This window comes from Struthio camelus, chromosome 27 (assembly GCF_040807025.1).
Source record: "Struthio camelus isolate bStrCam1 chromosome 27, bStrCam1.hap1, whole genome shotgun sequence".
In the NCBI taxonomy this organism is placed as follows: domain Eukaryota; kingdom Metazoa; phylum Chordata; class Aves; order Struthioniformes; family Struthionidae; genus Struthio; species Struthio camelus.
This window is the reverse complement of record NC_090968.1, coordinates 1,040,449-1,068,055: the sequence shown is the minus strand read 5'-3', so window position 1 is coordinate 1,068,055 and position 27,607 is coordinate 1,040,449. Positions and strand designations below refer to the sequence as shown.

Genomic DNA, 27,607 nt, shown 5'->3' with positions numbered 1-27,607 from the left:
CCTGCGGCGTTTCCCACGGCGTTTCCTGCAGTTGCCACTGCTGCTTGGACCCGTTTCCTGCAGCGTTTCCTGCGGCGTTTCCCACGGCGTTTCCTGCAGCGTTTCCTGCAGTTGCCACTGTTGCTTGGACCCGTTTCCTGTAGCGTTTCCCACGGCGTTTCCCACAATCCCCGCTGCTGCTTGGACCCATTTCCTGCGGCGTTTCCTGCAGCGTTTCCCGCGGTCCCCGCCGCTGCTCGGACCCGTTTCCCGTGGCTTCGGGCTGCCCCGGCTCCGGCAAAAGCACCACGGCGGCAGGGCGAATCCTGCCGTCGGCTGGCGGAAAGGATGGAGCGCGCCCCGCCACGAGCAGGGTTACTGTATCTGTAAGAAAGGATTCATTGAGTTGCAAAATATGTATTTCAGTTTGTTTGAGAAACCGGCTGTTCAGCGCGTCCGGCTGACGTTAAAGCGTACGTTTCCAGGTGACCGTCGAGCTGAGATTCCCACCAGCCGCGATGCGTGTGAGCTGTACAGATTCGTCTATCTCCTTGTAAGCTGGTTTGGTGTTCTGGGTTGTTTTTTTTTTTTTGTTGGTTTTTGTTATTTTAAGATCTGCTTCATTGTTGTCATAACAATTAAAAAAAATTCCAATAAATACATATTTTAAATGGAATTAAAAACCTCTCCTTTGTGAAAGGACACTATAAACTCTTCTTTCCATTCTTGCGACGTACAAGGATAGATTAAAAAAATGCAGAGATATAAATATTAGATTACTGAAAAACGTTAACAGCATCGTTCCTTTTTAGCTTGTTTCTCTTTTTAAACTCCTCGCAAAGTGCAGGTTTCCGAAGGTTTGCACTCGAGCGGACTTTTTTTTTCCTTTTTTTCCGTTTTTTTTCTTTTTAAAGTATATATATAATTTTTTTTTCTTCTTCTCCTACATGCACGAGGAGAAAGCACCACAAAAGCAACACCAGGCTCCAGTGCTGCCGACTTTTGAGGTAAGAGACGGCCCGCCGCCGGCTCTCAGATCCAGCGACTGTACGGTCCCGTCACCTTGGTGTAGGCGTAGGAGGACACGGTGATGGCAGAGTTCGTGGGGACGGCCACCGCCTGGCGCGTGGGCACCTGGTCCTTCCTCTCCTTGCTGGGCGGCTCGGGCAGCAGCGCGCCGCCCCACTTGCGCTTCTTGGCGAAGGCCTTGGCGTCGGGCGGCAGGCCGAGGCGGGCGGCTTCCTCCTGGCGGGCGCGAGCCCGCTCGGCCAACTGCTTCATCTTGGCCTCCCAGAGGGCCAGCCCGTGGTTGGGCTGGTTGAGGTTCTTGTGCTGGTAGAAGACCAGGGAGATGCGGGTGGGGTGGCACCGGTTGGGCTTCTTGAGCGGCGTGGTGGCGTGCAGCTCGCGGCGGGCGCACTCGATGAGGATGGAGCCGTGCGCCGGCGCCACGGCCACGCCGCCGATGTTCTCGTCCAGGAAGTTGTGCTCGCTGTCCGACCACTCCTCCTCTTCGTCCTCCTCCTCCTCCTCCGCCGCCACCTCCTCCTCCTCCTCCTCCTCCTCCCGCTTGGCCGCCTTCTCGGGCAGCTCCTCGGCGCCGTCGTCCAAGCCGTAGGGATCCCAGGGCTTGGCGCGGTGGGCGCCCGCCTTCTCGCTGAAGCTTTCCCACGCCTTTTCGGGCAGCCCGGGCTCGGGCTTGGCCGAGCGCCACGGCTCGCCGGGGAAGGCGCCCAGGCCCTGGAGCGCGGGGCTCAAGCCCAGCCGCCCCAGCTCCCAAGCGGCGTCGCGCAGACCGGCGCCCGCCGCCGTCGAAGCCTCGCCGCCGACCCGCGGGCTCCACGCCGCCGCCGGCAGCAGCCCCGAAGCCGGCCGCCCCGCCGCACCCTCCGCGGCGAAGAGCTCGCGCCACCGCTTCTCGGCCGCCGCCGCGCCTGCCGCCTTCTCCCGGCCGGGGCCGCCCGCCGCCGGGCCGCTCCACGGTTTCGCCGCGTTACTAGTCCTCTCCGGAGAGGCGGCGGCGGTGGCGCCGCCCCGGGCGCCTTCGTAGGGGCTCCAGGGCGGTTCGCACGCCCCGTTCTGCGCCGGCACGGGCACGGCGGGCAGCGGCAGGCCGGCGCTGGCCGGCGTCTCCGCCGCCTCCTGCTTGATGGCCCGGCAGCAAGCGGGAGCCGGGCCGAAAGGCGCCGCTCGCTCCGCCATCCCGCCCGCCACCGCCGCCGCCGCTTTCGGCTGGCCGCCGTACCTGCTGGCCCGCTCGTAGGTGCGCTGGTGATGGTTCCTGGGGCGGGCGGCGGCGGGCGGCGCGGGCTCGGGGAAGTCGGCCGCGCCGTACGGGCAGCTCAGGCTCTCCTGCAGCGCCTCGGCTTTCTGCTCGTAGGTGCCGCTCGCCCAGCCGCCGCCTCTCTCGGCCGGCCCGTAGTCGAGGAGCCGCGCGGGGAAGAGGGGGCCGCGGGCGAAGCCGTAGTAGCCGAAGGCCGGCAGCGCCAACTTGGAGTGAAACCCGTTCACGGAAGGCAGGCTGGGCTGTGCATAGTAGGAATGGTACGAGTAAACGCTGTTCACGCTGTAGGGGTCGGAGGGCCGGCAGCTGCCCAGCACCGAGTAGCTCTCCACCACCGCGTTGCCGTTGTACTTGAAGGCGTTGTAGCGGCCCGGCGCCTCCACCTTGATGGGCTGCGGCGGCAGGCCGCTCTGCAACGCCACACCTGCGGGCAGAGCGGGCGCAGCCCGGCCGTGAGCGCCGCCCCAAGCCTTCCCCGCCGCCGACCCCAGCTACAGGCCCAGGCAGGAGGCGCCAGGCCACGCGGAGAGGCCGACGGCCGGCTCCCCCCGCCGCCAACCCCACCGCGGGGCCCGCTCTGCCCGCGTCGTTTCTCCTTACCGCCCGGAGCCGGCGTGCCGGCTCGGCCTCCCCTGCCTGCCCGTTACCTGCGTTCTGCTGCAGCGCGGGGACGTCGAGCGCCTCCTGCTTGATCTTCTCCGGCGTGATGAGCTTCTCCTTCTGCAGCTTCTTCTTCTCGGCGGCGGCTTTCTTGGCTTCCAGCTGCCGCTGGCGGCAGGACTTGGCGGGCTCGGGCAGCTTGCGCACCTCGCGGGGGAAGGAGGTGAGCACCTGGATGGCGCCGCTGCCCACCTTGGCGTTTTGGTTCTCCTCGCTGCCGAACTCGTCCGTGCTGGACATCTTATAGAGGGGGAGGACGTGCAGCTGCTCGTCCTCGGGGATCTTGCCCACCACGCGGTTGTCCTCCTTGGTGAGCGTGCAGACCTGGCGGATGCCGGGGAAGCGGTCAGAGGCCCGGCGCTCCCAAAGCGCCCCGCGGGTTTCGGCTGCGATAAGAGGGGACGGCGCGCGGACGCGAGTGTCTTGGGATGCTCCTCTCCGCTCGCTCGGGCAACCGGGGCCGGAGAGGCGCCGGGAAGGTGAGAGCCCGCAACCACGGGGCGAAAGGAGGCGGCAACGGAGCGAGAAGCCCCAAGTCGCCGACTGCAGGACGGGAACCGGCCCACCCCAAAAGGGGACTTTCTAAACCGACGCGCCCCTAAGGAGCGGCCGGCTCGCCGGCCGGCAGCGCTGTGCGGCAGGGAAGCGGGGACCGTCCCCGTCGGCAGCACGTCCCCGCGCCCGCTCCCGCCTGCTTACCACCGTGCAGCCGTTGTAGAGGTTGTGCTGGTCCTTGTGCGCGTGAGCGCAGAAGTCCATGCACGCCGTCACCCCCGAGAAGGGTCTGCCCTCCTTCAGCCCCAGCCGGCAGTCTATCGCGACGTCCTCGTTCGTAACCTGGCCGGGCGAAAAAGACGGTCCCCGTCATGCCGAACGGCCTCCGCGCCGCCGCTCGCTTCCCCTTCCTGCCCGGCCACGTCGCTCCCGAGGGGCGTCGCTCGCAAGCCGGCGGGCGACCCGCTGCTGGCCCGAGCGGCCGGCCGGTACCTGGTTTTGGTAGGCCTGCGGCGCCAGCCTCTTGTAAAGCGGAGCAACCTCGGTGGCCAAGTCCTGAAAGCTTTTTCGGAGCAGTTCTTCCTGCAGAAGGGAAAGGGAAACGTCGAGACCCGCCGCCGAGGCTCAGGACGGCGACGTTTGCAACCCTCCGGCCCGAAATGCAGCAGAGCAGAGCCCGGGGCACGGCACCGGGGCGTTACGGACACGGCTCGCGGCCCGAGCCGCTGTCGGCCGCCCGAAGCGCCCGGACCGAACCGCAGGCGGTGTTTTGGCCAGCGGACTCGCAGCCCCTTGCTCCTGTTTTTTGTGCTTCCCCCCCCCTTTTCCTTGCAAAACTCAGGGCTGCGGCTGGACCGGGGGGCGCCGAGCCGCCGCCGGCTCACCTCTTTGGGATTGTCGCCCGCCAGCCTGAACTTGCGGGGCGTTTTGCTGCGGGCGTATTTGCAACCGTTGAAATACATGCTCCAGGAGCAGCCGAAGGAGAAGGAGGCGCCGCACGTGTTGGGGTCCTTGCCTTGGCACGCGCAGGTCCGGCTGCGGGAGAGACGCGGCGGAGGAGCGTCAGGCGCGGGCAGCGAGCGGGGCCGAGAGGCGGCGGGGCGCGCGGGCGGCGCGGCGGGGCACTTACTCGTCGTTCAAGCCGCAGCGGCGGCTGGTGGGGTTGCCGTACTTGGTGAGGGTGTCGGTGAGCTCCTGGTAGAGCGTGTCGCCCAGCGTGCGCGGGATGCCCTCCCAGGCCAGGATCAGGATGATGATGACGGCGTTCTGGCAGTGGTGGCCGGCCCGGTGCCGCACCAAGCACAGCAGCTTCTCCTCCTGGTTGTGCCTGCGGATGACCTGGAAAACAGCGGGCACGTCAGGAGTGCCGGGAAAGCCTCGGCGCGGGGTCGCCCCCAGGCAGCCCCAAAAAGCCAAATCCGCCCCCCAACCCCCTGCCTCCGCCTGCCGCAGCGGGGAGCCGGGATGCGCCGACCGCCGGGGCTGCCGCGGTGGGAAGCGCCGGGAATTTCGCTTCGGCCGGGGTTCGCGCACGGCGGATTTCCCCGGGGGGGTGGGGGGGACGCTGCGGGACCTTGGAGCCCCCGGGGGGGACGCAGCGGGTTGCGTTGCCCCCTCTCGTGTACAGAGGGCTGGGATGAGCGGGAATTCGAGGCGGCTCCGGCTCCTCTGCCCGGGGCACCGGGGTGAGGGAGGAACCTGCCCTGTCTGAGCCTGAGGGGTGGGAGAGGGGGAAAGGGGGGCAGAGGGGGGAAAAAGGGGGCAAGAGAGGGGAAAAAGGCAGCAGAGAGTGGGAAGAGAGGGGAAAAAAGGGGGCAGAGAGGGGGAAAAAGGGGACGAGAGGGGGAAAAAGGGGACGAGAGGGGAAAAAAAGAGTCAGAGGGGAAAAAAGCAGCAGAGAAGGGGAAGAAAGGAGCAAGAGAGGGGCAAAAAGGGGCAGCGAGGGGCAGGAGAGGGCCGGGGGGCCGCGGCGGACGGGCGAGAAGTGGGATGGGAGGGCGGTGGGCGCCCGGGCACCCCCGAGGGGCGGCGGGAGCCCCGGGCCCCGGCCGGCACTCACCCACTTGGCAATGGGGCAGCCGCGGGAGCTCTTGCCCTCCTTGCCCGTGTAGATGACCTTCTCGATGCGAATGGCCTTGCCCTTCTCGCCGTACCTGCGGGGGGGCAGCGCTGAGCGGGCGCCCGGTCCGCTCCCCCTCGCCGTCGCCGGCGTAACGCGGGCCGGGGGCCCCCACCGCACCGCACCGCACCGCACTGCACAGCACTGCCTGAGCTCGCCGCAGCCCGCTTGAACCCGCGCTCGCCCGCCTGAGCCTGCTCTCGCCCTGCCTGAGCCCGCTGCAGCCCGCCTGAGCCTGCGCTCGCCCTGCCTGAGCCCGCTGCAGCCCGCCTGAGCCCGTGCTCGCTGCCTGAGCCCGCCGCAGCCCGCCTGAGCCCGCGCTCGCCCTGCCTGAGCCCGCTGCAGCCCGCCTGAGCCCGCGCTCGCCCTGCCTGAGCCCGCTGCAGCCCGCCTGAGCCCGCGCTCGCTGCCTGAGCCCGCTGCAGCCCGCCTGAGCCCGCGCTCGCTGCCTGAGCCCGCTGCAGCCCGCCTGAGCCCGCGCTCGCTGCCTGAGCCCGCTGCAGCCTGCCTGAGCCTGCTGCAGCCCGCCTGAGCCCGCTGCAGCCCGCCTGAGCCTGCTGCAGCCCGCCTGAGCCCGCGCTCACCCGCCTGAGCCCGCTGCAGCCCGCCTGAGCCCGCGCTCGCCTTGCCTGAGCCTGCGCTCGCCCTGCCTGAGCCCGTGCTCACCCCGCCTGAGCCCGTGCTCGCCCGCCTGAGCCCATGATCGCCCGCCTGAGCCCGCGCTCGCCCGCCTGAGCCCGCGCTCGCCCCGCCTGAGCCTGCGCTCGCCCGCCTGAGCCCGCGCTCACCCCGCCTGAGCCCATGATCGCCCGCCTGAGCCCGCGCTCGCCCGCCTGAGCCCATGATCGCCCGCCTGAGCCCGCGCTCGCCCGCCTGAGCCCGCGCTCGCTGCCTGAGCCCGCGCTCACCCGCACGGGGCCACACTCGCCCTCATGGCTCCACACTCACTCTCCTGAGTCTGCGCACACCCTCCCGGGTCCGCGCTCGCCCCCCGAGCCTGCCTGAGCCCTGCGAGCGAAGAGGGCAGCCCGGGGCCCGCAGGAGCCCACCCGGTGTCCCACAGCGCTGGGTGGCCCCGGGTGAGCCAGCACCCGCGGGCGCCCACGCCGCACCCTTACCGCTCCTCCATCAGCTCCCGGATGGACGCCACGGTTGGCCCCGAGCCCAGGTGGGTGTAGTAGGGTCCCTCATCCTTCTCCACGATTTGCTCTGCGTGGGAAGGCAAAGGAGAGGCGGGTCACGGGGACGGAGCCCAGCACCCCGGGGTGCTGCGCCCGCGCCCGCCACCCCCTCCCGCTGCGCGCTGCCAGGCGCTGTGCCAACACTCACCAGCACCCCACCGTGCACGCGCACGCCAGCACCCTGCATCATGGGTGCAGGCACCCTATGTGCGCACCCCAGCACCCCGGGGTGCTGCCCACACACCCGTTGGCTCCTCCTGCTGCACACTGCCAGGCACCGTGCACGCACAGACTAGCACCCTGCATCCTGGGTGCCAGGCACCCTATGTGCACACCCCAGCACCCTGGGGTGCTGCACATGCACCCACCGGCTCCTCCCGCTGCACGTTGCCAGGCGCTGTGCGAACGCATGCCAGCACCCTGGGGTGCCAGGCACCATGCATGCACATGCCAGCACCCTGCATCCTGGGTGCCAGGCACCCTATGTGCATGCACCAGCACCCCAGGGTGCTGCACATGCACCCGCTGGCTCCTCCTGCTGCACGGTGCTGCGCACTGTGCCAACACACCCCAGCAGCCCGGGGTGCCAGGCGCCATGCACGCGCACACCAGCACCCTCATCCTGGGTGCCAGGCACTCTGTGCACATCCCAGCACCCCAGCGTGCCAGGCGCTGTATATGCAAACACCAGCTCCCCCCAGCACACACTGCTGGGTGCTGTGCCAACACACCCCAGCACCCTGGGGTGCCAGGCACCATGCACACACACGCCAGCACCCTGCATCCTGGGTGCCAGGCACCCTATGTGCACACGCACCCCAGCACCCGCCGGCTCCTCCCGCTGTGCAAACGCACCCCAGCACCCCGAGGTGCTGCACACGCACCTGCCGGCTCCTCCCGCTGTGCAAACGCACCCCAGCACCCCGGGGTGCCAGGCACCCTATGTGCACACCCTGGCACCCTCATGCTTTCTGCTTCGGCTCCCATGGGACGGCAGCCGGCGCGGCTCTGCCCGGCTCACGGCTTCAGCCCCTCAGGGCCCGCGGGAGCCGCGGAGCGCTCGGGGAGCGCCGACCCTTCCTCTCTAGGCGGCTCTGCAAAGCCTTAACGCGTTTAACTCCGGTTTCCAAAATCTGTGCCAGCCAAGCTTTTTTTCCTTTTCTTTTCCCCTTCTTCTCCTCTTTCCGGGCGTTGGCTCCAACTTACAAATTTCCGCGGCCTCTCAGAGGCCCCGGGCAGCGCGGGCTGCAGCCAAGGGCAGCTCCGCTTTGGCTCGCAGCACCTCGAGGCCGGCGTCGGGCTTGTTTTGGCGGCGTCTCCCAGGCCGAGCCTTTCAGGAACGCCATCCTGCCCACTTCGCTTTCCAGCGGCACGCGACGCCTCCCAGAAGCGGGACTGGGGGGAGAAACTCCCAGCGCTTTGGGCAGCGCCTCCCGGCCCCTCCGCTGGGCGCCCCAAGCCGCGGCTGCTCGGAGCGTTGCACCGACAGCTCAAATCCTGGTTTAACAGCAGTTTTGCAACTAAAAGCAAGAAGCTGAGCTACCCCATCGTATTTTGGGGGGGGGGGGGGAATCCACTCCAGGTTAGACCAGACAAGCAAAGCTGCTGGTGTTCGCGGGTTACTCGCCGGCGCCTCTCCCGCGACAGCGCCCAGGTAGACGCCTCTCGTACGCTACCGCACGCTACGACGAGCCTCTCGTTTTGCAACGCAGCAGGTTTCCGCCTTCGCAGCATCCTTCCTGCCGCCTGGCACAGCGCCTGCCGGTCGTTTCCCGTCCTGCCGGAAATTCCCACGGCCGAAGGAGCGCTCCGGCGGCCGCGAGGACAAGCGGCGGCGGCAGGTCCGGCGGCGCAGGCGCTCGGCCGGCTCCGGCGCTCCGTTTCCCAAGGCGCGAGGCCTTTTTAAGCCCCCACGGGGCAGCAGAAAGACCGGCGCTGCCTTTGCAGCGGCGGCAAAACCCATGGGGGGAGCTTTTCGGCTCGGAAGCTGGAGGGCGGCGAAGGGAGGATGCTGGAGCAGCGGCGCGCGGGGATGCTCGAGCAACCGGCGCCGGCTCGCTGGCCGCCCCTCTCCGCCTCCTGATTTTTTATTCCCGTCGTGTCCAACTGGCTCGGCGCCAAGGCGAGGAGAAAGCCGGGCTCAGCTGGGCTGCAGCTGCCCAGACGGGGAGATCAATATGGGCCACGCAGCGAAGGCTGATTTCATTACGGCGTCTAACAGCGCAGGCACCTAATAAAGCCTCGAGCCCCCCCGACTCCTGCTGAATCGCTCGCTCTCTCTCGCGCAGCTTTTTCGCGAGAAAACGGAGCGGGGCAGGGGGGAAAATGCCCTCAACCCCTCAACTTCACTGAGAAAAGGGGAAAAAAAAAACCACCCCCAACCTTTCCCGGCAACGGGGACGCGGCTCGGACGCTGCGCGAGTTCGGTTCAGCCGGCTCCCGCCCAGCCTTTTGCGTTCGCTCGCTGCCGTTCGGGCTAATTACCGCTGCCGCTTACGAGCAAATAAACAAATAATCGGGAGCCCCCGCTAATAAAGCGTAGCTTGCGCTCGGCCGCAGGCTTAAATCTTTCGCCCGGGCTTTGCCAGGTGAGCGCAGCCGCATCGACAACCTTTTTCGGGGGAGGAAGGGATGCAGGTTCCCGCGCTGGCGGGACAGGACCGCCGCGAGGATTCGGGCGGGCGCGGGAAAAGCGCGGCAAAGCCCCCGGCGCTCGCGGCAAAGCCGGACGGCCGGCGCGCCGCCGGGCCAAACCCGCGAGAAAGACGGCGGCGGCGAGCCGGGGTGTTCGCCGGGGCGCCCGCGGGCGACTCACCGACGCAGTCGCAGCTCGGGAACTCGGCTTGCGCCCGCTTGGCCGGCGTGTCCAGCAGGCTCTTGGTCGGCGTGTCCAGGTACTTGAGCGGCGACTCCAGGAAGCCGCTGAGGGTGGGCGTCAGCGGCACCTCGTCCTTGGGGGGCGTCCCGGCCGCCTCGTCGCCGCCTTGGCTCTCCTCCGAGTAAAAGCAAGTGGTCGACAGCACCGTGATAGCACCAGAAGATTCGATCTTGATCTGCTTGGGCGCGCGGGGCGCCGCAGGGGCCGGCGGCGTTCGCTCCGGCGAAGCCGGCCCTTGCGGGTCGGCGGCGGGCGGCGCTGGCGGGCCGCCCGCCGCCGGCCCCTCCGCCGCCGCCGCGGGCGCCGGGCCGAAATCGTCGCCGAACTCGGCCTCGAACTGCCGGATGAGCTCTTCCAGCTTGGCGTCCACGGCGATGGGGCTGGGGGCGGCGGCGCTCGCCTCCGCCGCGCCGCCCCTTCCCTGAGTTTCGGCGGCGTCGGTGGCCGGCAGGCCTAGCGCGAGAGGCCCGGCCGGCAGCGCCGGCGCTCGAGTCTCCTCAACGGGCGCCCGAAATCCCTCCAGGCGGATCTGCCAGAGCGGGGGGAAGAGCGGCTGCGCCTCCTTGGCCTTGGCCTTCTTGACGTGGGCGGCCTTGCGGAGGGCCTTGGCCGCCGGCGCTTTCTCGGGCGCCGCTCTCTTCTTCTTCTCGCGGGGCGCTTTGGGCGGCAGGGCGGCCGGCCGCCGGGGCCACCAGCCCGCCGCCTCGGCCGGCCCCTCCAGGAACAGGCTGCGCTTGTGGCGCAGGTGCTGCTGCAGCACCAGCTGCGTCCGCTTGTGCAGACGGGGCTCGCGCAACAGCCGGCGCAGGTCGGCGCCCGGCGCCTCCCGCTCGGCCGCCGCCTCCGCTCTCGCCGCCCGCCCGCCCGCCGCCTCGGGCCTCTCCAACGCCGCCTCGATGTAGCCGTCGGCGTCGCCCAAGAGCTGCTCCAGCTCGGCCACGGGGTCGCCGGCCGCCCCGTCCAGCGCCCACGCGCCTTCCTTGGCCTCGGCCTCTTCGCCCCACGGCTCGGCGAAAGCGGGCGCTGCTGTAGCACCGAAAAAAGCTGCCGGCTCCGGGCAAGCGTCGGGTCGGGGAAGGGAGAGCGTTCGCTCCTCGGGCGGCCGGGCGGCCGGCGGAGCCGACGGCGGGCCGCGGGGATGCGCGCCGGGGCCGGGCCGGCCGGCGGCGGGCAGCAGGCGAACGTCGCGGCTCCGGCGCGCTTCCGGCACGGCGGCGGCGGCGGGTCGGGGCAGCGCCGAGGAGAGCTGCGTGAGCGCCTCGATGGCTATGGCTGTCTGCAGGCTGATGTTCTTCTCCTTGGCGATGCTCAACGCGCTCGGGGAAAAGGGGAAACCGGCCGGCGGGCCCGGCTCGGCCGGCGTGGGGGTAGCACCATCGTCCGGCGGCGGCGGCGAGCCCGGCGCCCGCTCTTCGCCCAACGCCGTCTTGATCTTCTGCTCCAACCACTCCAGGTAGTCGGGGCATTCGGGGCCGTCGCAGTTGCAGTTGGGGGGTTTCATGCCGTGCTTGGCCAAGGCCAGGGCGGCCTGGAGGGCGTCGAGGTCCTCTCGGCGCGGCGCCTCGCCCAGCTTCTCCGGCAGCCCCGCGCTCAGGCGGGCCGGCGAGGAGGAGGACGATGACGACGACGACGACATGGCTTCAGCCAGCGCCGAGAAGGCCACCAGGTTGCGGGCGTCCTCCAGGTCGCGGGCGGGCGGCGCGGCGGCGTCCCGGGCGGCTCGGTCGCCGGCGAGCCAGCCGCCGGGCTCCGTCAGCGTGGCGCCTGCCCCGCGCGCCGGCCCCGGCCCGCTGCCCTCGCCCGGCCGCCTTCCCTCGACATGGTCGACTGGCCCTTCTTCCATTTGGCCTCTTTTGGGTCCATCAACCGTCTCGCCTGCCGGACCTGTCTGGGAGGAGGAGAGGAGAGAGGCGTCAGCACCCTGTGGCCCAGCCCCTTCTCCCTCCCGCGTTTTCTCTTTCTTGCACCGCACTGCGGGGGCACCCGCAGCGGGAGCACCCGGCGTGGGAACGGCACCGCGGCGCGGGAGCACCTGGCGCGGGAACGGCATCGCAGCGCGGGAGCACCTGGCCCAGGAGCAGCACCGCGGCGCGGGAGCACCCGGCGCGGGAACAGCATCGTGGTGCAGGAGCACCCGGCCCAGGAGCGGCACCGCGGCGCGGGAGCACCCGGCGTGGGAACGGCACCGCGGCGCGGGAGCACCCGGCGCAGGAACGGCATCACGGCGCGGGAGCACCTGGCCCAGGAGCAGCACCGCGGCGCGGAAGCACCCGGCGTGGGAACGGCATCACGGCGCGGGAGCACCTGGCCCAGGAGCAGCACCGCGGCGCGGAAGCACCCGGCGTGGGAACGGCACCGCGGCGCGGGAGCATCCGGCCCAGGAGCAGCACCGCGGCGCGGAAGCACCCGGCGTGGGAACGGCATCGCGGTGCGGGAGCATCCGGCCCAGGAGCGGCACCGCGGCGCAGGAGCACCTGGCGCGGGAACGGCATCGCGGTGCGGGAGCATCCGGCCCAGGAGCGGCACCGCGGCGCAGGAGCACCTGGCGCGGGAACAGCATCACGGCGCGGGAGCATCCGGCCCAGGAGCGGCACCGCGGCGCGGGAGCACCATCACAACGCAGGAGCACCCAGTGCACAAGCACCCGTCACGCGAGCACCACCGTGGCGCGGGAGCACCCACTGCAAGGAGCACCCGGCGCAGGAGCACCACTGCCGCACAAGAGCAGCCAGCGCAGGAGCACCTTGTGCAAGAGCACCCAGTGCAGGAGCACCATCGCAACATAGGAGCACCCAGTGCACGAGCACCCAGCACCAGAGCACCACTGCAGCACAGTAGCACCACCATGGGGCAGGAGCACCCACCGCAAGGAGTACCCCGTGCAAGAGCACCCGACACAGCAGCACCCACTGCAGGAGCACCACCGCGGCACGGGAGCGCCCAGTGCAAGAGCATCCGATGCAGGAGCGCCATTGCGGCACGGGAGCGCCCAGCACAAGAGCACCCAGTGCAAGAGCATCTGACGCAGGAGCACCCAGAGCAAGAGCACCCTGTGCAAGAGCACCCGACGCGGGAGCACCGGGCGCAGGAGCACCCAGCCTGTCCGCCAAGCTAGCCCCGTGCACCCGCCAGGCGCCGCGGGGGAGACGTCACCCGGCGGCCGCCGCGACCGAGGAGCCCAAGACGACAGCCCCAGCCTTTCCCAGCGGCCTTGACACTCGCCGCCCTACGCGCGCGCGCCCGCGGGTGCTAACCCGGACACCGCCCACGTTGCCGCCCCGCCGGGCGCTTTCGAAATCGCTCACGGGGCGCCGCGTGGGATTTCCACCACCCATGGGCCGCGGCATGAGGCAGGAGCAGGTGACAGCGAGGAGGAGGAGGAGGAGGAAGAGGAGGAGGAGGAGGAGGAGGAGGAAGAGGAGGAGGAGGAGGAAGAGGAGGAGGAGGAGGAAGAGGAGGAGGAGGAGGAAGAGGAGGAGGAGGGCGTCCTGCCTCCAGCTCCGGGCTCAGGACCCCCGAAAACTGCTTTCTCCCACCTCCGCGACTCGGCTGCCCCCAGCGGAGCCCGACCGCCTCTCGCCGGGCGACGCAAAGGCAAACGACGGCAGAGCATTAAATTCTTGCCGCAAGCATTCCTGCGACGATTGAAGCGTTCTCAGCCCTATGTTCTGCTCTGCTTTCGCGTCTCCACGTGGCGCCGAGGGCGCAGGGCCCCGACGGACGTTTCGGCAGGGCGAGGGGCCGGCGCGCCGCTTTCGGGAGCGAACCCGCTCGCTTATTGCAGGCGCCTGGGGATGACAAGCGGCGGCGGAGAGCGTCCGCCGGCTCGCTCGCTGCCCCGTCGCGCCTGCGGGGAGCGCTCTGCAGGCGATGAAACCGAGCCGGAGTGTAAAGCGGGGGATGCCGGCGGCCGGCTGGAGGCTGAATCCCACAGGGTTCGCTCCCGCCCTTGCGCTTCGCTTTCCCGCAATGAGGGGAACGGCATGCGCGCGCGAGCAAGCTGTCAGTGCTCGGCCGTGCGCCGCGTCCTCAAGCGCCCCAGGCCCGGCTGCAGGGAACCGCGCTTAACCCTTCGGATGCCAACCGCAGGGGAGGTGGGGGAGCCCCCCGGCTCTGTAGCTACAAGGGCGATGGCACGTCCCGCTTTTGGGCAAACGGGGTGCTTTTCGGGGAAAAACAGGGAGCAAAACCGCTCGCCTCGTGCTCATTTCCCAGCCGGAGATAAGCGCATGGCCGACCGCAGCTGAAGCTGGGGAGGAACCGCTCGCAGCAAGATCAGAGATGTCCCTGTCCCCAAAATAACCGCCCCGGGCTGAGGGGGAGGAACCCACCGGCGGGGCCCCGACCGAGGGGGCTTTGGGGAGGCAGCGGCGGCAGGCGCAGGGCGGCCGGGAACTTTCCCACGCTGGGGCGCGCCGAAGGCTGCCTCGCTCGGGAGAGAAATTGCAATAACATTTTTGGGGCTTTTTTGCACTTTTTTTCTTGGCAAGTCTTCCCCCCCCCCCCTTTAATCGCATCAAAGGGCTTTTAATTAGCACCGCGGGTCTCTCCCACTCGGCAGCTTGGACGCTACGGCGAACACCGAGCCCGGACCCCTGAGAGGAGGAGGGATGCGGGGCCGGCGGGTGCACCGAGCTGGCCCATCCTCAGCCCTGGCCGAGGTGTGTCCCCCCCCCGCCCCGCCGGCCCCGCGACCGACGAGCGCTTTGGCCTCGGAGCCCGACACCAGGCGAAGGCGGCCGCTCCGGCCGGTCGGGGCGCGCCAAAAACACCCGCGGCTCCTCGGGGAGAACAGGGCTCGCCCCCGACCCCCCCCCCAAACGCCCTCCCTCGAGGGGTTTCGCAGCAGAGCCGAGCCCGCGGCTGCCCGGCCCATCCGAAGGGTTAACCGGAGCGCCAGGAGCTTTTCCCAACCCGCCACGGGTTTTTTCCCACCCTCACTTTTTTTTTTTTTTTTTTTTTTTTTATTCCCGGCGCCCGCTCCCTTTGTTCCCGCGCGGCACCGAGGGGCGCCCCGGCTTACGGGGTGGGGGGGGGTCCCGGCTGGATGCTTTCCCGAAAATCGATTACCCCCGACTCGCTCGGCCCGGCTTCGACGCGCCCCGGGACAAAGTCCCGGCAGCTGGCGGGGATCCCTCGGCGGCTCGGTTCGCCTCGGGAAAGCGCAGCCTGGCCGAACCTCCTCCCCTTCGCCCGGGGAAGGGGCACGCCGGGGTGGGGGGGGAATAAAAAAGGGGGGGGGAAGGGGAGGAAAAAGGGGGGGAAAGAGGAAAAAGGGAAAAGAGGGGAAAAAGGAAAAAGAAAAAAGGGAAAAAAGAAAAAGGAAAAAAGAGGGGGAAAAAGGGGAAAAGGAAAAAAGAGGGGGAAAAAGGGGAAAAGGAAAAAAGAGGGGGAAAAAGGGGAAAAGGAAAAAAGGGGGAAAAAGGGGAAAAGGAAAAAAGAGGGGGAAAAGGGGAAAAGGAAAAAAGAGGGGGAAAAGGGGAAAAAGAGGGGAAAAAGAAGGAAAATAAGAAGGGAAAAAAAAGAAAGGAAAAAAGAAAAAAAAAAAAGCGAGCGCTTGAGTTTGGGGCAGTTTGGGCTCTTTTGTTGTTTTGTTCCCGCACGCTCACTTTAGCATTCGCCAAAGCCGCCGAGCGAGCGGCGTAAGAGGGAGGAAGAAAACATCCCCTTTTTCTTCCCTCTCGCTCGCCTGCCTTTTTTTTTTTTTTTTCCCTTTCCTCCCTCATTTTAAATGCCTAAGCAGCAAAAAAAAAAAAGAAAGAAAAACCCACCCCAGAGGCGCGCGCGCGCACGCACGCACGCCACCCCGCTTGGACGGACTCCAGGCTCCGCGATGCTCCTTAGCGATACAGGAGCCGGGAGCGCTGCGCCCCGTTCCCGCGCCGCCGGCCGCCGCGCGGGACCATGCTCGCCGGCGGCGCGCGCTTACCTTCGCCGGAGGAAACGCGGGAAGCGTGGATGGTGGGGGGGGGGGGATGCAAAATAAAAAAAAATGCAAAAAAAAAAAAAAACCCACCAAAAACCAGGGCGCCCGGCGGCGGGGCCGCCGGAGGAGGAAACGCCGCCGCGCTGCTCTTGGAGCTCCCCTCCCCCTGCAAACAGCTGGAGGAGCCATTAGCCCTGGCGCGGCGCGCACGTACGGCGCGGCCGAGGCGGCAGCCCCGCGGGCCGGCGCCGGCCCGCGTCCCCCTCGCCCCCGGCGGGCCCTTCGGGGCGCAGCCCAAGCGAGGGCGCCCCTCACTCCGGCCTCCCCGATGGCGCGCGGCACGGCGCCGGGGGCAAACGGTGGCGCCTGCCCTGCCACCGCCGGCCGGAGCCTCTGGCGGGATGCCTGGCGGGATGCCCGGAGAGATGCCCGGCGGGAAGTTTGACAAGATCCCAGCGAGATACCCAGTGGGAAGCTCAGCGGGATGCCTGGCGAGATCCCAGAGGGATGCCCGGTGGGATGCTTGGCAAGATCCCGTTGAGATACCCAGCGGGATGCCCGGCAAAATCCCGATGAGATACCCAGTGGGAAGCTTGGCGAGATCCCAGAGGGATGCCCAGTGGGATGCTTGGCAAGATCCCAGTGAGATACCCGGCGGGATGCCCGGCAAAATCCCGATGAGATACCCAGTGGGAAGCTTGGCGAGATCCCAGAGGGATGCCCGGTGGGATGCTTGGCAAGATCCCAGTGAGATACCCAGCGGGATGCCCGGCAAAATCCCGATGAGATACCCAGTGGGAAGCTTGGCGAGATCCCAGAGGGATGCCCAGTGGGATGCTTGGCAAGATCCCAGCAAGATACCTGGCGGGATGCTCGGCAGGGTGCCCACCAAGATCCCAGCGAGATGCTCGGCAGGATGCCCGGCGAGATACCCAGCGAGATCCCGGCGGGATACCCGGCGAGATACCCGGCGGGATGCTCGGCAGGATGGTCGGCAGGATGCCCAGTGAGATGCCCGGAGAGATGCTCAGCAGGATACCAGTGGGATGCTGAGCTGCCCGCCACCCTGCGCATCGCTCCAGCCCGCACACTGTTCACCCCATCCCGGCAGCAACGCCGGCACGAGCTGGAGGCAAGAGGCCCGCTGGCCGTTAAATCCCGGCCGTCCGAGCGGCCGAAAGCAAACGGGGAGGGACGGTGGGCTCCACCGAGCCCTTCCAAGGAAGGGCGCCCGCTCCAGCCGGCACCCTGCCCGTGGGAACGGTGCATCCGCGCGGCCCGAACCAAATGCGAAAAGAAAAGAAAAGAAAAAACCCGGAGGGGGGACACCCCGGCGATGCCGGCACCGTGGCAATAATAAATAACCCGGGCAGGAGCGCAGATAAGCGGGCGGGAGGCCGTCCGGCACCGGCTGCACGCCGAGGGCGCCTCGAGCCGGCCGCGTTAGCCCGGGCGAGCTGCAACGCTCCCGAAAACGCTCCGCCACGGAGCCGGCTGCTCCCCTGCGGCGCCGGCATCCTTTCCCCGGCGCCGCGTCCTCGCCTGACCCCGCGCTGCCGGCGCAGACGCCGGCCCTCGGGGACCGCCGTGCTCGCCGGCTTCGCCGTTTCCCTCCGGCAGCGGCGGTGGGGGGGGTGCCTGGTTTTGGGGCCGTTTCTAGCAACGGCACGAGCCGGGGCGAAGCATTCAGTAGGATGCAAACAGCTCCGGGGTAGCGGGGCAGAAAGCAGCTTTGCGCCATCCCGCGGGAACGAGCGCCCCGAATCCCCAAACCACCTGCTCCCGAGGCAAAAATCAGGGGACGAGCCGGGACCGGCCGCCCCGCGAAAGCCGGAGCCGCTCACAAACCGCCTCCGCGTTGCTTTTTTTCTCCCTTTTCTTAACTTATCGTTTGCACCGTCTAAGGAAAAGCAACTAAAATGACCCGAACCAAACCGACGGCCCTTTCTGCTCGCCGTAAATCAAGCGCCGCTCCGGCCGCCCTTCCCAAACCGCACGTTTCGGCTGCCTGAAAAACCAACATCGCGCCCGGCCGGGGGAACAGGTTTTCAACGCCTCCGGCTCGGGAAACGCCTGCTCTCCCCCTCTCCCCAGTTCTCCCTTTCCAGAGCGGCTCCCAAAATCCAGTCCCGCGTCCCATGCCAGCCCGGTGCCTTTGCCAAGGGCTCAGCTGGGACGCGGAGCCGGAAGGAGCTCCGGGAGACGGGACGGTGGGAGGCGTGCGGAGGTCCCCGGGCTCAACGTGCCTCGGCAGAGGGTTTGGGGAAGAGAACGGAGCAACTCGGTGCACGGGGAGCGTGCGTGCACCCAGCGAGCGGCCGCTCCGCTCTGCCCCGCTGCGAGTCTTCGATTTTGTGCAACCGCCGGCCTCGATTCTGTGCGATTCCCAGCCTCGATTTTGTACAAACCCCGGCCTCAACTTCGTGCACACCCCAACCTCAACTTCATGCAAAGCCTGGCTTCAATTTTGCACAAACCCCGGCCTCTATTTCCTGCAAACCCCAGCCTCGACTTCGTGCACACCCTGGCCTCGACTTCGTGCACACCCTGGCCTCGACTTCGTGCAAAGCCCGGTCTCTCTTTTGCACAAACCGCATCCTCGATTTTGTGCACACATTGGCCTCGATTTCGTGCAAAGCCGGACTTTGATTTTGTACAAACCCTCTCTTCTCTTTCACGCAAACCCTGGCCTTGATTTTGTGCATGCCCCAGTCTCGACTTCATGCAAAGCCTGGCCTCTATTTTGCACAAACCCCATCCTCGACTTTGTGCGCATGCCGGCCTCGATTCTGTGCAAAGCCCGGCTTCTCTTTTGTGCGATTCCCAGCCTCGATTCTGTGCAAACCCCATGCTCGATTTTGTGCAATTCCCGGCCTCGACTTCGTGCCCGCCTCGGCCTCCCTTTCGCCCGAAGCGCCCCGGCAGCGTCCCCGGCGGCGGCCGGCTCTGCCAGGCGGCCGAGGGCATCCGGGAGGTCAGCGAGCCGCCCGCCCGCGCCGCTGACAGCCAGCAGCTTGGGTCGGCCAAGAAGCCGGGAGCCTCCTTGGCCGGCCGCCCCGGGCTGCAGCGCGCCCGTGGAGCCCGGCCAGCCCAGGCGCTGAGCTCGCGGTTTTCCTGCGCTGGCAGCGGCCGCCGCCGGCCGCCTCGCTCCTCGAGCACGCGCCCGAAAGCACGGCGCGGACGCTCACCGCGCTAGCGCCGAATAAACGCCCGCCGGCGGGTACCGCCGCTCCCTCTCTGCCCGGACCGCGGGAGCTCGGACAGGAGCTGGCCAGCGTCGGATGCTCCCGTTTTCCCGCCGCCTCCTCCGGCGAGCGCCGGCCCGAGCTCCTTTTCCGAGCCGTTCCCGCGGCTCCCGGACACCCGCGACGGCTCCCTCGGACGAGCGCCGAGGGCCAAGTTAAAACCCCCTTTTAGTCCTTAAAACCCTTAAAACCCCCTTTTTTTTTTTTTTTTTTAAACCCTTTTTTCCCCCCTCCTTTTTCCCGGCGCGTGGAGGGAGAGCGGAAGCCCGCCGTTTCGCGCGGCCGGGGGAAGGTCGCGCGCGAGCATCTGTTGTTAATCCGCCTTGGCCGCCGCTCAAAGCGAGGTCGGAAAATTCAGAGCCGCGCACGCAACTGGCAACCGGCCGGGCCCCACAAATCGCGGCAAAAAAATAAAATAAAATAAAAAATCAAAAAAGGAAAAAAATATATATATATAATAAAAAAAAAAGCCCGGACAAGTTCACGCGGGACGGGAACGGCGCTGCCGCCGGGAGCGAGCGCGGTCGGACGCCGGCCCCGCGTGCCCCCGCCTCGCTCCTGCCCGGGGCCGGGCAGAAAATACCTTTTTTCTTTTCTTTTCTTTTTTTTTTTTTATATATTGTTCCCTGCAAGCATTCAGAGCTTTTTTTACGTGCTTGGAGAGCGGCCAGGAAGTTGTTTTCCCGGTCGTTGAAGCCCGAGGAAAAAGCACAAGGGGAACGGTCCGCTCCCCCGCCGCTTTTCCTCTGCCCCGGCGAGGGGCCGAGCGAAGGCGCCCAGCGCCCCGGCTCTGCAAACCGCCGCTTTTACCTCGCTTCCAGCGATTTGCAGGAGGGGAGGATGGAAAGAAATCAACCCAAACGTCCCCTAAAAAGCCCGCGGCGTTGCTTTCGCGCGCGGACTGGCGAGGGGAAAAGGCAGAAACGCCGGGCCGAGGTTACCCTGCCCAACGGCCTCCCCGGGGGCGAGAAACCCGCGTTTCGGCAAAGCGCCCGGCACTGGCGCTCAGGCCGCGCGTCCGCCGCTACCCGGCGCGTCCCTACGTACCGCGAGACGCCGCATCCCGCATCGCTCCGGCCCCGTTTCGCGCAAACGGAGCCGGAGGGGTCGCCGCGCGGCGTCGGCCGCGGCGCTCGTCTCGCCCCGGGTGACGGGTGCGAGGCCCGTTCCCGCGCCAGCCTCGACGTCCCCAAAACAGCGGCCGCAGGATAAAGGGAAGGGCCCGGCGGCCGGCGCCGCGGCTCACGTTCCCGGCGGGCGGCCGAGCCGGCGGGCGCCAACTGGCGAGGGCCGGAGGAAACGCTTCCCCGGCCGAGCGGCGCGCTCCAGGCTTGGCGCGGGGAGGGAGGGGAAAAGAGCTCTTTAAAGGGAAAAAGGGAAAGGAAAAAAAAAAAAAAAAAAAGAAAAAGCAAAAAGCCAAGCTCTATTTTTGTTTCTTGGAGTCGCTTTTCCTCCAACACAGCTGACTGCTCTCGTGCGAGCACGCAGCTACCAGCTTGGCGCCGGGGCCGGCTGGGCAAACGCCGCGCCAAGGCGTGGGCCGCCCGCCCGCCCGCCGGGCCGAGCGCCGCCAAATCCCCGGCGAGTCGCTCTGGGCCGGGGCGCCGCAGCCGGGCACGGCACGGCACGGCGCGCCGGCAGAGCCGGTTCAGGTGCACCGCCGGCGCCCCGCCGGGGAAATTTCCACCCTGCCCTTCAGCCGAGCTGAGTTTTTTGCATTGCAAATGGGATGTAGAAATCAGCCGGGCGAGCAAAGAAAAGCAGCCGGCTCGCGGGGACTCGGAGCCTTTGCTCCGAGCCTGGAGAGTTTCGCCAGGTCCGGCTGCGCCAGCGAGAAAGGAAGGGGCCTTCGGGCAGCAAAGCGGCTGCGAACGAGCTCTGCGGCAGGGCAGCGCTGCCGGAAAAAGCTGCTCGGCCAGCAGTGCCGCCCCGTTCCCGCGTGCCCGCGTCGCCCCGTGCCCGCGCTGCCCCATTTTCACACACCCATGTCACCCCATTCCCACGTGCCCGTGTCGCGTGCCAGTGCTGCCGCATATTCCCGCACGCCCGCGTCGCCCCGTTCCCGCGCATCGGTGCTGCCCCGTCCCCCGTCGCCCCGTTCCCGCGCGTCGGTGCTGCCCTGTCCCCCGTCGCCCCGTTCCCGCGCGTCGGTGCTGCCCCGTCCCCCGTCGCCCCGTTCCCGCGCGTCAGTGCTGCCCCGTCCCCCGTCGCCCCGTTCCCGCGCGTCAGTGCTGCCCCGTCCCCCGTCGCCCCGTTCCCGCGCACCTTGTTCCCATGCGCCCGTGTCGCCCCGTTCCCACGCATCGGTGCTGCCCCGTCCCCTGTCGCCCCGTTCCCGCGCACCTTGTTCCCATGCGCCCGTGTCGCCCCGTTCCCGCGCACCTTGTTCCCATGCGCCCGTGTCGCCCCGTTCCCGCGCATCGGTGCTGCCCCGTTCCCTGTCGCCCCGTTCCCGCGCACCTTGTTCCCATGCGCCCCTGTCGCCCCGTTCCCGCGCACCTTGTTCCCGTGCGCCCGTGTCACCCCGTTCCCGCGCATCGGTGCTGCCCCATTCCCTGTCGCCCCGTTCCCGTGCACCTTGCTCCCGTGCGCCCGTGTCGCCCCGTTCCCGCACATCGGTGCTGCCCCGTTCCCTGTCGCCCCGTTCCCACGCACCTTGTTCCCGTGCGCCCGTGTCGCCCCGTTCCCGCGCACCCGCGCTGCCCTGTTCCCGTGCCGCCCCGTTCCCCGCTTGCATTGCCCTATACGCACACACATTTTGGGGGCTTTCCCCCCATTCCGAGGAGCGGGAATCCCTGCAAGCCTCCATCGGCAAACGCCAGGACGGCGGGGCAACGGCCCTGGAGAGGGGCCCTCGCCGAGCAGCCGGCTTGCGCGGGACATGCCAGGGAGGTGCCAGCCCGCGTGCAGGTGTGTCGGTAAAAAAGCCAGAAAAACCGCTGCAAAACCGGCTCCCTTCCCGCCCCGAACCGCCAGCTCCCTTCCCGGCGAGCAACAAAATCACTGCTTCTCCGTCCCAGCACGACCCCCCACCGGCAGGGGCGAGGGTGCCCCGGGGCCACCCCGCGCCCTACCTGCGGGTGCCGCGGGCCCCCCGTCGGCGCGGCCGGCCCTGGGGCCGCCAGCCCAGCTCCTTCCACCTCTGCCGAAGCGGCGAATCCCTCGGCCGGGCCCAACCTCGCGCTTAAAGGAGGTGGGACCGGCGGCAAGCGCCGGCACGTCCGCGCCGCTCGCCCCGGCGCAGCCCGAGGCGCCGACGCGGCCAGGAGCCGGGAGACGAGCGGGAGCCCGGCCCTGCCCTGTCTGCGAGCGGAGGAGCGCCCGGAGGAGCCGGTTTCGCCGCCACCCACCCCGTCCCCAAAGCGCTCGGCTCGACGGCACCGGCTGGGGAAACCGAGGCACGGGGCGAGCGCGGACCCTCCCAGGCGCCAACCCCCAGGGCAACGCTCGGCCGGAGCCAAACGCCGCTACCGGCCGGCACCTACCTGCCGCGTCCGCCGGGGCTCGGGCGCCGGCGAGCCCGGAAAAGGGCTCAATATATTTATTCTTCCCCCTCCCCGGTCAGCGCTCACTCATTTCCAAAGCCGCCGGGGCGAAGCGCGCGACCGACAAATCACTTTTCGTCGGGCCGGCCGATCGCGAGCGCTCGCCGGGGCGCGTGCCGGCTCCCCGAAAAGCCGGCCGCATCCTGCGCCCGGCGGGGATCGGGGTTGGCGGGGTGGGTGGGGGGGAGGATCGCCCGGGCAAGCGCCTCTTGCGCCGGCCAGCCGGGCAGGCGAGCGGACGTGACGGTCCCCGAGTCACATCCGGGAAGAGCGGCGCGGGGATGCTGCGGGCGGGCGGCCGGGTCCGGATCCGGATCCTGCTCCTCCTCCCCTTCCCCTTTCGCCGGGGTTAATTCCTCTTTCGGCGGAGGCACGCGCCGGGTGGGAAAGCGCTCGCCCGCCGAGCCAGCCGAAGGACGGAGGCAGAAAGAGCCGGGAAAGGTTCCCGCGCTCCGCAACGCTCCCAACCGGCACCGAGTTTTCCGCTTTGCTGCTACGCGCCGGAGCGGGAAGCACGGCCGGGGGACACCGAATCCCGGAGGCCACCGCCGCCCCGGGAGCGGCGAGGCGCAAGAGGGAGCGCGGCGGGCGAGCGCGAGCCCCGACCGGCGGCCGGCCCGCGCCGTTCTCACCCGCATCCTCCTCGGATGCGGCCGAGGAGAAGCCGCTCAGCGGGATGCCGTGGGCGTGCGGGAAAAGCCGAGAGCCGCGGTTTTTAATGAGCTCGGGGAGGGGAAAAAAAAAAAAAATATATATATATATATATATATATAAAATATATACATAAACCCCAACGTCCCAGCTGGGACAAGAGCAGGTAACAGCACAAGTCCCCCCCGCGGAGACCAACAATTATGGAGCACTTCTTAATGGTGAGCGGCAAACCCCCAAAGCACCCCAAAAACCTCCCGGCGGCTCCGGATGTGCGGTCGGCTCCGCAAGCCAGCGCGGGACATCCTGCAACGGCCCCCGCCAGGCCGGCGACGGGATTCGAGCAATCGCCTTAAGCCGAGCGGCGCCGGGCTTCCCGGCCGCAAGCCGGACAGAGCAGCTCTGATTTCAGGGAAACCGGGACTGAGCGCATCCTCGCTCCCGGCACGGCGGAAGGGGAGAGAGAGATCCCCTTTGCTCCAAATTATTCCTTTTCAGCCTAAAAACCTTGTCTCGGCCATCCTGCCGACGCAACAGCCGGTCGGGCCGGTCGGGAGCGGGGACCAACGGGCGGGAGTTTGGCGGAGCCGCCGCCGCGGCGCTGAGTCAGCGCCGGTGCTGCTGAGTCACCGCAGCCGCATCAGCCAGCCGCGAGCTCAGCCGCGGGGGCTCCTCCGCCTCCGCGCGCATCTTCTGCCCTTTTCCCACCCCTCTCCATGCACTTTGTCTTTTTTTCTTTTTTTTAAAGCCCGGCCACCGATTTCGGGGTCCCTTTTACGCCGCCGCCCTTCGCGCTGAAGCCCGCCGGCGATTCTCGCGCGCCGGTGGAGCGACCCGCCGGCCCCGAGCCCATTCGGGGTGAAAAAGGAGCCGACGGAGGCGAGGGGCCGTGCCGGGACCGATGACTCACGGGGAGGGAGCCGCCGTGTTTGTAAACCTGGAGAAAAAAAAAAAGCCACGTGCGGGCAGGCAGCGTGCTTCGGCCCTTCGGGAACGCCGCCGAGCCGCCCCCCGCGGCCCCGAGCGAACCAAACCCAACCGAAACGGAACGACGACGACGGAACAAAAAAAGCCCCGCTCGATGTCAAAGGATGCAGCGATTCGACGTGCAGAAGGGGCTTTTTTTTCCCTTTTCCTTTCTTTTTTTTTTTTTTTTGGCCAGACCTGCCATTTTAGCTGAAGCGAACACGCGCGGCTGCTCGGGGAAACCTGCCGGGCGCCGCGGCCATCCTCGCGCTCGGCGCCCCAGCCTCGCCGGCGCGCTCCCAAGAAGTGCTTTGCCGCCCGGCACGCGGATGCCGCGCTCCTTCCCCCTCGCACAGGGGGGCTTTCAGCCAAAAAAAAAAAAAAAAGCAAGCAAGCATCCGGCACGCTCTCGCAGCGGAGGTAAAGCGCCGCCGATGCGAAGGTGAGACCCCCGGCAGCTCCTAAGGGACAGTGACGGCAGCGTTCCCACGCCAGACCGCGTTTGGGGCAGGCTATGCATGGGCAAGGGATGGGGATCCTGGTGCAATGGGGATGGGGACTCCCGTGCAACAGGGACCCCCATGCAATGGGGACAGGGATCCCCCATGCAACAGGAACCCCCGTGCAATAGGGACGGGGACCTCAGTGCAATGGGGACCTCAGTGCAATGGGGACGGGGGCCCCTGTGCAACGGGGACCTCAGTGCAATGGGGACGGGAATTTCGGTGCGATGGGGACCACGGTGCAACCGGGATGCCGATGCAACGGGGACAGGGACCGGGGTGCAACGGGCACCCTAGCGCAACAGGGACGGGGACACTGATGCAACGGGCACTGCAGTGCAACAGGGGCACCGGTGCAATGGGGACAGGGACCACAGCGCAGCAGGGACGGGGACCTCAGGGCAAGGGATGCCGCAGAGCAACGGGGATCCCAATGCAAGGGGACGGGGACTGCAGCGCAACGAGCACCGCAAAGCAACAGGGACCGCGGAGCAACGGGGACGGGGACTGCAGTGCAATGGGGACCATGGTGCAACAGGAACCACGGAGCAACAGGGACCTCGGTGCAACTGGGATGGGGACCATGGTGCAATGGGGACTGCGGAGCAACGGGGACCTCGGTGCAACAGGAACCACGGAGCAACGGGGACCTCGGTGCAACTGGGACGGGGACCGCGGTGCAATGGGGACCACAGTGCAAAGGAATTGCGGAGCAACAGGGACCCCGGTGCAACTGGGACCCCAGTACAACTGGGACGGGGACAATGGGGACCTTTGTGCAATGGGGACCGCAAGGCAACGGGGACAGGAACCCTAACGCAACGGGCGCCGCATTGCATTGGGGACCCTGGTGCAACACAGGGACAGGTCTTTCCCAGCATGCCAGCACTCTGTGGGGGCGCAGACCCTCCTCCTTCCCCAAATTCGGCGCAAACGTGGGTTGAAGAATCACCGGGCACCACGCGCAGAAATTGGGAGCAATTCCCTTTTTTTGCCCTTTTTTTTTTTTTTTTTGCACACTTCCCTCTAAGCCGCTGCTCCCTGCGATTACACGCGATACCGGGTCCGGGTGGGGAAGCGGAAAAGCAAACCTGGTTGCGGCTAATCGGGTGCCAAAGGCCGGGCCAGGGAGGTTCGCTCGCGGAGCGGCTCCGGCTCTGCCCGGCGCGACGCACGCAACCTTTGGGCCCGGGCCGCGCGCCCCGCGGCCGAAACCCGCGGGAAAGCCCCGCTTGGGAGGGTCCTGTCGGGGTCCCGCCGGAGCTTCCCACCGCCACCAACTCAGCTCCGCGCCCGCAGATAATTTTGCAACAGAGCAAATGCCGGTGGCCTGATCTCCAACCAAATACACCCAAAAATATATCCCCCCCCGCCCGCCCGCCCCGTCCCCACCCGATGCGGCGGCGGCCACCCCGCCGCGGCTCGACCCGCTGCCAAAAACACCGGGAAAGGAACTTTCCACCCTGGCTGCGGCGCCGCCAAACCGCGCCGACCTCGGCGGCGCGAGCACCTGCCGCCGGCCGCATCCTGCCCGGGCCGAGCCGGATCCGAGTCCGCGGTGCTGGAAGAGCCCCTTTTTGGGGGGGATTTCTTTCTTTTTGTCCTTTTTTTTTTTTTTTTTTAAATCCCCTCCCCACTGCTGCCGCCGCCGCCGCCGCGCTCGTGCCGCCGGGAAGCGGCGAGGGGCCGCCGCCGCCGTCCCCCCCAACCTCGTCCCCAGCGCGGGGGTGACAGCTGCCATCGCGGTGCTGACGTCAGCGTGACGTCACGCCGGCTCCCTTGTTAGCATCGCGGGCCGTGCGGTCTGAGCTCAGCACATTTGGGAGAGCCAAACGCGGCGGCGGGGTGGGGGGAATAAATAAATAGATAAATAAATAAAAAACGCCGCTTTTCTGCCAACATGCGGGGGGTGGGGGGAGCGCGCGGGGAATCTATTCTTTTGCAGCGGGCAAAGCGGCCCCCCAAAAAAAGCATGCACCCCCCCCCCACTACGGAAAGGGGGCGCGGGGGGGGCGGCGGGCGGCGCGGTACCTCCGCGTCCAGCGCCGCTCCCGCGGCCCGGCCCGGCCCGGCCCTTATTGTCCCTCGCTGCCACCTGCGTCCAGGGCGCGGAGAGCACACGGGGAAGGGGCGGGGGGGGGGGGGGAGAGAAAGAGAGAGAAATAATAAAAAAAAAATTAATTAATTAATTAATTAAGCGAAATGTTGGCTCCGCTCGTGGCCGCAGCGGTGGGTGGCGGGGGGGGGGGGGGAGGGATGTCCCCGATTCAACCCACCGCGGCGGTGCTGGGGACACGCACACGCACACACGGACGGGACCTTTTGTTGTGTTTTTCTTGTTTTGGGCTGTTTGTTTTTTTCCCTCTTTCTTTTTTTTTTTTTTCCTCCCCCCCCCCCCTTTTGGCCTTTCCCGTAGGGCGCCGCTTTATGCCGAAGGCCCGAGGCCGCGGTGAGGGGCGCGGCGGAGCGAAGCGAAGGGGAGGAGGAGGAGGAGGAGGAAGGGGGGGGTATTTACCTGAGCCCCGCTTTCAAGCCGGCATCCGCTCGCCGCCGCCGCCGCCGCCGCCGGCCCCGGCCCCCCCCGCCCGCGCCGCTCCGGGCGCTACCAGGCAGCCATCTTGTCGCGCTCGCCTCGCCGCTGCCGCTACAGCCGCCCGGGCGCCCTCGGCGGCCTCCTGCTGCTGCTGCTGCTGCTGCTGCCGGGCGCCCGAGTCATGCTGCCGGGGGCCGGGGGCGGCGGCGGCGGCGGCGGCGGCGGCGGCGGCGGCAGCGGGCTCCCCCCCCCCGCGCCCCGCGATGCCACAACGCCGCGGACGTGACACGGGCGCCCCCCCCTTCCCCCTCCTCCTCCCCCCTCCCCCGCCAGGGCCGCGAGCCAATCGCCGCGCGGGGGGGGCGCCGGGGGGGCGGCGCTTGCCGGCCGCGGCGCCCTTGCGGAGCGGCCCGCTCGCTCGCTGCCCCCGCCCGCCGGGGGGAAACTGAGGCACGGCCGCAACCGGGCTCCGCGTGGGCCTCCCTCCCCCCCCCCACACACACGCGCGGGATTTTGCGGCCTTCGCACCTGTAACGCTCCCACTTGGGGGGTTATTGCCCACCGGGGGTACTTCCCACGGGTGTCGTTACCCACGCGAGCATTGCCCACCGGGGGTACTTCCCACGGTGGGGGTGCTGCCCA

General features: G+C 68.0%; 1 protein-coding gene across 3 annotated transcripts; it reads right to left on the bottom strand.

Annotated features, from left to right (window-relative positions):
• Window positions 1–953: 953 nt before the first annotated feature.
• TET3 (tet methylcytosine dioxygenase 3) lies at window positions 954–27,158 on the bottom strand. Of its 3 annotated transcripts, XM_068920713.1 has the most exons (11): window positions 26,948–26,989; window positions 26,464–26,527; window positions 9,534–11,484; window positions 6,656–6,746; window positions 5,478–5,571; window positions 4,548–4,756; window positions 4,303–4,453; window positions 3,911–4,000; window positions 3,623–3,760; window positions 2,911–3,247; window positions 954–2,687 (listed from the first exon to the last, which is right to left on the bottom strand). In XM_068920713.1, exons 3-11 carry the CDS (start codon window positions 11,437–11,439, stop codon window positions 1,012–1,014), a joined length of 4,692 nt encoding a protein of 1,563 aa, XP_068776814.1. In that variant the 5' UTR covers window positions 11,440–11,484; window positions 26,464–26,527; window positions 26,948–26,989; the 3' UTR covers window positions 954–1,011. The 3 variants fall into 3 exon arrangements, with proteins under 3 accessions (XP_068776814.1, XP_068776816.1, XP_068776815.1); XM_068920715.1 differs by lacking the exon at window positions 26,464–26,527 and having other exon boundaries at window positions 26,948–27,158; XM_068920714.1 differs by lacking the exons at window positions 26,464–26,527; window positions 26,948–26,989 and adding an exon at window positions 22,253–22,478.
• Between the last annotated feature and the right edge of the window lie 449 nt (window positions 27,159–27,607).

What these genes read in the sequence shown, in the direction of transcription:
- TET3 (XM_068920715.1), bottom strand. Translation starts at nt 11,439, where the DNA reads ATGGAAGAAGGGCCAGTCGACCATGTCGAGGGAAGGCGGCCGGGCGAG. An exon ending in CGGGAGCTGATGGAGGAGCG is followed by an intron (nt 5,572 to 6,655) that starts GTAAGGGTGCGG and finishes GCCCCCCCGCAG; the next exon opens with GTACGGCGAGAAGGGCAAGG. An exon ending in CGCTGCGGCTTGAACGACGA is followed by an intron (nt 4,454 to 4,547) that starts GTAAGTGCCCCG and finishes TCTCTCCCGCAG; the next exon opens with CCGGACCTGCGCGTGCCAAG.